Source organism: Prunus mume, linkage group LG2 (genome assembly GCF_029339155.1).
Source record: "Prunus mume cultivar Tortuosa linkage group LG2, ASM2933915v1, whole genome shotgun sequence".
Taxonomy (NCBI): Eukaryota; Viridiplantae; Streptophyta; class Magnoliopsida; order Rosales; family Rosaceae; genus Prunus; species Prunus mume.
The window spans coordinates 40879852-40888873 of record NC_142699.1 but is presented as its reverse complement, the minus strand read 5'-3'; the positions used below and the strand labels follow the sequence as shown (position 1 = coordinate 40888873).

At 37.6% G+C, this 9022-nt stretch overlaps 1 protein-coding gene across 4 annotated transcripts; it reads left to right on the top strand.

Annotated features, from left to right (window-relative positions):
- The first annotated feature begins 3766 nt into the window (after positions 1 to 3766).
- LOC103322575 (putative aldo-keto reductase 2) lies at positions 3767 to 7579 on the top strand. Of its 4 annotated transcripts, none has more exons than XM_016791735.2 (6): positions 3767 to 4097; positions 4800 to 5057; positions 5482 to 5682; positions 6081 to 6253; positions 6350 to 6452; positions 7033 to 7579. In XM_016791735.2, exons 2-6 carry the CDS (start codon positions 4842 to 4844, stop codon positions 7369 to 7371), a joined length of 1032 nt encoding a protein of 343 aa, XP_016647221.2. In that variant the 5' UTR covers positions 3767 to 4097; positions 4800 to 4841; the 3' UTR covers positions 7372 to 7579. The 4 variants fall into 4 exon arrangements, with proteins under 4 accessions (XP_016647221.2, XP_008222725.2, XP_088903279.1 ...); XM_008224503.3 differs by having other exon boundaries at positions 3768 to 4097; positions 4659 to 5057; XM_089047153.1 differs by having other exon boundaries at positions 3768 to 4097; positions 4624 to 5057.
- Positions 7580 to 9022: the final 1443 nt, after the last annotated feature.

Below are 9022 nucleotides of genomic sequence, written 5' to 3'. Positions count from 1 at the left end.
CTAGTGCTTAAATACCTGCAGTTACTGTTTTGGTTCACTTAGTGTTGGTGGAACAATAGGAAATATGAATTTAAAAATAATAATTCTCAACAAAATTATAAGCATAAAATATGATAGGAAACTTACATAGAACTCATGTAAACTAACAAACATAAATGTGTAGAAATACTGACAACATTAGCGTTTGAGGCTTGCAAGAATTGCAATGTCCTAAACACATATTTTGCTCCTGTCCTTGTGCTCGCAGTTCAACAGGCGTCCATCTCCCAAGATTTAACAATTGATAATCCTAAATTAAAGCACTTCAATTTAAGACTCTGGCGAACCAATTATATATATGTACTCTGTTGACTATACTCAAAATTGATCAAATGAGTAAATTAGAGCACTGGGGAAATACTCTTTGTTTTTTTCCACGAGTTAGAACTTATCTTTAAGGAGGAAACTATTGGATTTATATAAAACCCAAACATCATGACAGGACCCACTCCAAATTCCTCGCAATCTGTGATTTAACCCTATGGTTTTTCCGACATCCACCGATGTCGGGCCTACTTACTAACATCATCCTCTTCTCCAAAAACAAAGTTCACGAAATTTCGCAGAGTCTCCCTAAAAAATGGACTTTTCCCAAAAATTTCAACCTATCCAAAAATACAATAATAATTCTGAACCAGCAGTATGCACAATACAAAAGCACATAATTACAGAATTGGCCTCCGGCCTTACATCCAACCATAACATAGGCGATAATAGAGCAATCCTAGAGCAATTCAATTTACAACTGAAAACAAAGTTCAACAGAAATAGAGACAAATAAAGATTGCCTTACATGAAGTTCAGCCTCGAAATTCAAGTCTCGGCTCGCCCACTCTGCTCAGATCAAGCTATTGCCTAGGGGCGTAAAACAGAAAATTATGAGTGGACAAATTTTTTTTATTTATTATAATTGAAAACAACATACTAACCCCACTGTTTGAAAAACAATGCTAAAAACATGCAATTGAAACCATTCATACGAAATCAATATGAAACTAAGGTATTCCCATACTCCCGATATAGTATAGTTCTAACCAAGATCAATTTCTTTTGACTCTAACCAAACGCCTTCCCGAGATATAGGTTTACAAAACGTAGTATGTAAGGAAAAATTTTAAAGTAGTTAAGCGTATACATATATATAGTTATATACATATAGACCACGAAATTCTCATGATGGTATAGGTATACGCCCCAAAATTCATAAATATACATATAATATCTATATACGATAATCTCACACCAATACGAGTACCGGGGAAAACAATCCAACACAGGGATTGTTTGACTAGCCCGCAGGGTTTCAACTTTCTACCCTACATCTAGGGATGAGCTGTCCAACCGGGGGACTGCCACTTAATAGCACACACGCCAGAAAATCCAACGCCACATGTGGCCAAACCAAACCAACTATGTCCTACACGCGTAGACTGCTTTATCACACGTCAAAAAAATCCAACGTCACGTGTGATATAGTTCTAACATAACCAAGTGAGCCCACAAGCCGGAAAATCCAACGCCACATGTGGGTACAACAACTAGGGGAGGGTACTTAGCATGGTGTAAACACAATACTGACATAACAATCAACAAAGTACAAACTCTCATACACCACGTGCCCAGTTCTTAAATCATAATGTAAATAACAACTTCTCAAAGCATATAAACCATATCCAAAATAATTATGAAGTTTAAATGTCCAAACGACTGCAAATTCCATAATTAAAATAATATTTCAACTCCATATTCAAAATAATCCAATTTAAATGCATGGTAATCTAATCTTTGAAAATAATGCTTGTTCAAAACAAAGTCCACTCGCAGAAAGTTTGAAGCTGCATGACCCTGAGAGGGTCCTGCTTGCTGGGTACGCTGAGCCGGAGTACCTATTGAAGAATACGAGGACTAGATTAAATAAAATACTTTGAAAGAGAACTTTAAAAACAAACTCCTAGTTTTCCCAAGACTCAAGTGTGTGTATGACGAACGAGGAGTTTCTAAGGTCCAACTATGCATTTCAAAAGGTGGAATAACCAAGGAAGACTTTTAGTCAACCGAGTGGTCAAACTTCCCAAATTTAGTCAATTGGGCTTGTGTGGCCCACGACCTCCTCCGAAAGTTCCTATGAGTTCAACCAAGCCTACTAAACCCGTTTTGCAAGTTTGGTCTTGATCGAGCGGTAGGATTGCTCTCGATCGCAAGATTAGACGGTCACCGTTTTACGTAATCTTGAATAATTGATTCGGAGTACCCAGGACTCCACTTCTCTATCCATGGGTTCCTACACGATTATAGAGGTATACAGATTAACATATTTGGAAATGGAGTCGATCCAAAGATCTGAACATATCGAACCTGGATATCACCTAATAGGTGTAAATCCGTTCGACCATCAAACAATAACACTATTCGAATTTGAGCATACCGTCGTGCTTGGGATGACATGGGGAATATTTTAGAACAAGATGGGCCACCACACCAAGGCCTAGGTGCTGCAGCAAGCATGGGTGCCTCGAGAAAATTTCGGCGATCGAAAAATTCTCGAAACACCCGACAATACCTATACCTACATGATTGTGACAACTAGGGAAGCAACTTTGGGTTGGGCCACAACCAAAAAGTGGCCGGAACTTGCTGGAAAATCAAGCCAAAAATCGGTCAAAACCTAGATTCTAGATTGAGTTTCAATAACCCAAAATTGACCCAAACCACCTGAATAGATAGCTAGATCTCATTGAGATGAGAAAGCATACTTGGATCAACCAATTTCGTCACTGGAGTAGCCAGAAATGTTGTCGGAAAGCTCTAATCAAGGCGGCTGTTTCGAGCTCATAGCAGTGACGTGGCGGCCTAGGGTGGTTGGGCTTCAGCATGACGCCTTCGCTAGTTTGTGCTGGCCGTTTTCCAAAGGGTCCCATGACCTAGCATGGCCGGAGTAGCTCGAATGCCAATCAAACGTGGCCGGCCTGGTTCGTGAAGGGAGAGAGTCGGGGGAGGAGGAGAGAGAAATGAGAGAGATGCGAGAGAGATAGAGAGAGACTGAGCTGGGTTTTTAAAATTCTAACTTTGGAATATTTACGATTGTACTGCTACACTTCTGTTGACCATAACTTCTTTGTTAAAACTCTGATACGTTTCTATGAACTTGTATCGACGAGCTCTACGCAACAATGCCACTCAAATCCCAAAATCCTTACAGATCGGAAAGATCCTTACAGATCGGAAAGTGACTATCATGGCCTTATCCCAAAGACAAAATTGTAATTTCACAATTAAATAAATTTAATAAACAATTAAAATTGGGTCAACATGTCACACATCATTCTTGAAACAAACCATCGTAGTTGTTCCCAACAGAGGCAACTTGTTATTATAATTACGGGTTAATTTCAATTTATAGTCTAGAAGTTTTTGGAAATTCAGACTTTACAACATCAAGTTTTTTTCTCATCAACTTCATACAAAAAGTTTGACTTTTCTACTATTCCTATACATCCATAAGTCATTCCCGCCATAAGGGTAATTTTCAATTTATAGTCTAGAAGTTTTCTGAAATTCAGAATTTACAACATCAAGTTTTCTCATCAACTTCATACAAAAAGTTTGACTTTTCTACTATTCCTATACATCCATCAGTCATTCCCGCCAAATGCTTTGTTAAATGATGACATGGCAATCAATGGTCACACATGAATTGAAAATTAAAAAATAAGAAAGGAAAACCAAAAAAGAAACAAAAAACTCTCTCCAGCACTAGGCATCGCCTGCTCCCAAGCCACATGCCACAATCCGCCATCTCCATGTCGAAATCTCCCTCAGCCCCCTTCCCCTTCTTGGACACCATGCGTAGCCGCCCTAAAAAAATTTCGCAGCACACCCATTCCTCCCCCACCTCCCAAAAAAAAAAAAAAAGAAACCCCAGGACCACCTCTAGCACAAAATCAAACCTGACCCAAATTTGTTAAACCTCTTTCTAATAGCATGGTCTGGTGTGCTGGTTTGGGAATCTTCCCTTCAAATATGGTGATTTCATTTTGAGATGAGACATTAGTCTGAAGGTATGAATTTGTTGGGATTTCTCAGCAATTGAAGTTCATATTTTTAATTTGTTAAACCTCTTTCTGAGCTGCTGGGTTTGTTTAGTTTACTCATTTTGTGTTTGACTGGGTTTCATGAATTGAAAAGGAGAAACTAAGTTTGATGAGTAAAAGAAACACAAGAACTTTTTTCTGGGTTTGATTAATGGAAGGAGAAAGATGCCTGGGTAAGGATTGATTCAATTGATGGGGTTGCGTTACTGGCTGTCGGAGAGAGGGGAGGGATGGAGTAGGTGGGGTTAGTGGCTGTCGAACAGATAAGATGGAGTAGGTGGTATTGATTCAATTGATTCAATTGTTTTTGTTATATTTTCTATCTCCTTTTCAAAAAAAATTATTTATTTAATCTTTTATGGCAAAAGTCACTTTTGGTCACAAAACATTATAAAATAGTTTACCACTTTGTTCTGTGCCATTTCAATTTGAAACAAAACAGATAGAATCCTCAATTTTGGTCACATTTTTTTAATTTCTGTTAAATGTAAAGGGGTAACAAATATATGTCTTTTTGCCGGATGGAAGGGCGAGAGCGAATACCAGACGGTGGCTTGTTCAAAAGACAAGCATCAGTTGCAGTGGCTTCCGCGTCAGCCATGACGCTTGCTGCACCTCAGTGAATTGTTTCTGATTGGCCAGCTCCTTTGAAGTTTTCACTTTCTGCAGATATAAATATACGAACCAAACTGAAACAACCACAGATAGCAAATGGCAGGAGGAGTGAGGAGAATAAAGTTGGGTTCACAAGGCCTTGAGGTCTCTGCTCAAGGCCTGGGATGTATAGGCATGTCTGGCTTCTATGACGCTCCGAAGCCCGACGCAGACATGATCAGTCTCATCCACCATGCCATTGACTCCGGCGTCACCTTCCTCGACACCTCTGACTTCTACGGCCCCTTTACCAACGAAATTCTGCTTGGCAAGGTACGCCACTAACCTCGACTTTGCTTCTTAATATTTGCTCATAATTTGTATCAATTGCTTTTTGGGTTTGTTTGGGCTGTTAAATTGGATGAGTTGATGATAAAATGAATTGGGCTTGGTTTGGTTGAGTCTTGTTCCTGTATTTAAGTTACTAAATCAAGCACAAGCACTGAGAGAGACAATAATTTGTACAATTGCTTTGTGGGTTTTGTTTGTATTGTTGAATGGGATGAATTAGTGAAGAAGTGAATTGGGTTGTGTTCACTCTGGTTCCTGTATTTAAGATACTAAGCCAGCCAAGCACAAGCATTGGGAGAGACAATGATAAATGTAATTGCTTTTTTGGGTTTTGTTTAGATTTTTCAATTAATTGCGATTGATGATGATGAAGTGAACTAGATTTTGTTGGATTGATGAGGAACAGGCTCTGAAGGGAGGGGTAAGAGAGAAGGTTGAATTGGCCACCAAGTTTGGCATTTACTTAGTAGACAAGAAGAGGGAGGTGCGAGGTGACCCTGCCTATGTGAGGGCTGCTGCTGAGGATAGCTTGAAGCGCCTTGGTGTTGATTCTGTTGATCTCTATTATCAGCATCGGATTGACACCACTGTACCCATAGAAGTCACGGTTTGTCTTCTTCCCTCTTTGAGATTTGATCTCCTTTAATAGAAATTACAGAGCAATATGCATCTGCAGGCCTAGGAAAGTCATGTTTATCCGAAGATTTACAACATCTTGTATCATTTTTAGTCACATGTTTTATCAATTCCTCAATTTGATTTCATTTGTGGTTTACCTTGCGGAAGTCACGGTTTGACCTCATTTCTCATATAACAGGAACCCCTTGTTTGTGATTGCAAATTAGTTGTAATTTTTTAAAGTTTAGTTCCTATCTCAATGTGATTGCATCCTTTTTTTGGGACTTGCTCTAGAGTATCATAAAATGCAGTATTGATTATCATGAATAACTTATTTTGAGCGTTTTCTTTTGATTCCTTAAATTCCTTCATTATATCTTTTGCAAGGTAGGGGAATTGAAGAAACTAGTTGAAGAGGGTAAGGTGAAGTACATTGGCCTATCTGAGGCCTCCGCTTCTACAATAAGAAGAGCACATGCTGTTCATCCAATAACAGCTGTGCAGTTGGAGTGGTCCTTGTGGTCGAGAGATGCTGAGGCAGAAATAGTTCCTACTTGCCGGTGAGGCTTTATTGAACTGATATAACTATTTTATTTGTAAATAACAAGTAGGTACCAAATTCGTTATAATTTATCACACTTGCCTAAATTTCTCAGGGAACTTGGCATTGGTATTGTTGCATACAGTCCTCTAGGGAGAGGATTCTTTTCATCAGGCGCTGAGTTCGTCAAAAACCTCTCCCATGATGATTCTCGAAAGGTTTGTTGGTATTTCACAAATTTTGTCGATTTTAAATTACCAAACTGCGAGATAAAATTTTCTTGGTATCATCATGATGCTATTATTGTGTATTTCCTGAACTTCCATCTCCCCTGCAAGATCTCAATTTGATAATTCATCTCACAAAGCTTAGTAGTCTCTCCTAGTATCCTCTTACTGAGTTTTCTCAGTAGTCTTCTCTCCATCAAAAACTTGGGTAGTGCACAAAATTTCTTTCTATAACGTTAGTACCTAAGTAGCTGTCATTCATCCAGACAGTCAGAGCCCACTAACGTTCTAATTTGCTTCAATATTCTTTATTTTATAATGTTTTGTGGCAGAGTTCCACACTCCCATTTTTCATTTAGGCCTTTCGGTTTCTCTAATGGTTCACTATAATTTGAAGAAATAAATTGGCAAGAAAGGTTGACCATGAGCTTCTCCTGATTTCCTAGAGAGTTTACTGTAGTTTTCTGGTCATGCTTATTTCTGTCCATTGGATTGTTGTACATCTTTATCATGTCATTTTGAAGAAGCAAACTTGGTCTTGATTCTGAATTGTTTAGTTCAATGGTTGCAGGATCACCCCAGGTTCCAACCTGAAAACGTAGAGCATAATAAAGCACTATTCGAGCGGGTTAGTGATCTTGCTGCAAGGAAAGGGTGCACCCCATCTCAGCTAGCACTGGCCTGGGTTCATCATCGAGGAAACGATGTGTGTCCGATACCCGGAACCACCAAGATTGAGAATTTTAACCAGAACATTGGTGCTCTCTCTGTGAAACTGACACCAGAAGAACTGGCTGAGCTTGATTCTTTTGCTTCTGCTGATGCCGTTAAAGGTGGCAGATATCAGAGTGGCTTTAGCACTTGGAAGAACTCTGAAACTCCTACAGTGTCTTCATGGAAAGCCACATGAGCATGTGCATTTTGTCATGTCATAATGCTTCTTTGTACCTCACGAGCTTTGTGAATTTCCTTACTGTTATGAGAATAAGTAGTGCATGTGAAGTGGTATGTAATGACTGACTTTGAGACGTTCGTCATTTTGTACGCAGATTTCATCATGTTGTATGAGTATTCAAAACTATGAAATAATCTGAAGTCAGGCGAAGTTTTTCATTTTATTTCTTTGATTTAATTTTCTCTGTAACTGGCAATTTTTAAGAGATCACAACAAAGAATGACATTGCTTGCCAAGAAACCAAAACTAGGGTTTTGTTTTCTAATTTTCATGTGGGTTGAAACATACATTTAGTGTCTATATTGTATTGTTCTTTTACGAATAATTGGGGAAGATAATGCTTTTAAGAGAATATATCCATTATATAACACATGATGTGGTAGCTGAGGTGGATAGCCACATCAATTAAAATTATTTAATATTTTCTTTTCTTTTATGAATTAATTGATGTAGCTGTCCATCTCAACTGCCACATAAAATGGTATAAGGATGTGGTATACAAATGTTGTAAGAGTAACATTATTCTTTTGTTAATCAAATTGTCATATGTCATACATTTAAAAAGAGAAACGAAACCGAAAAAATTGGAAAGCAAAGTAAACTCTTTGCGATTGCCTTATCATCGCCCTATTTAGTGCCAAGCACTATATTTAAAGACATTTCATATTTTTTACGTACTTTGTTCCTAGTTTCTGACTTACTTTCAAGAAGTTAATATGATAGCTGATACTTTGGCAAAAAAAAAAAGGATATATCTCTCAAAATACTTATATTGGGTTTAGCAATTATCCTTATTTTTGGTCGATCAGCAAAAAAATTTGAGTCCTTTTTTGGGTTTAGCAATTTTCCTTTGGATGTTGTACTTGAGTTTAAATTTGAGGGCCGTCTGAAAACCATTTCAATTTTAGTTTTTAGTTTTCATTTCTTGTGCTAGAGTATAGCGGAAAAAAAATGGAGAATGGAAGTGAGAATGGGAGTGGAGATGAGATTGAGAGGGAAGATGAGAGGAGAGGATGGGAGGGAGGAATAACAAAAGTAGAAACAAAAACTAAAAACTCAAATCTATTTGAAATTGTTTTCACTTTCAAGATTTTGTTTTCACTTTTATAACTCCTCTCTCTCATCTTCTCTCTTAGTCTCATCTTCACTTTCATTTTCCTCTATGCTCTAGCACAAAAAGTGAAAACTAAAAACTAAAATTGAAACAGTTATCAAACGGGCCCTAAGATTATGAATTTTTTGTAGTTGAAAATATTATGATTCTTTTACCTAATACAACCCATTATTCACACTCGTTAATAATTAATTTAAAAATGAAGAGTGTTATGATAATCAACACTAGTAATTTGAAACATGCTATGCATGTGGACTGAGGCAAGAAATAGGAAGAGAGAATAGGGAATAAAACATGGAGTATTTGTTTTCAAATATATATTTTTTTAAAACAATTGATATTATTATTTTGCCCTTATTAACCATAATTAAGAGTATTTACTCCTGTAACTAAGGTCGTAGGTTCGATTTCCCATTGTATAAAAATAATAGAAGGAGATAGAAAGAGAAAGAGAGATGTGAAACAGTAAAGAAGACCTCTCTCATGATGATT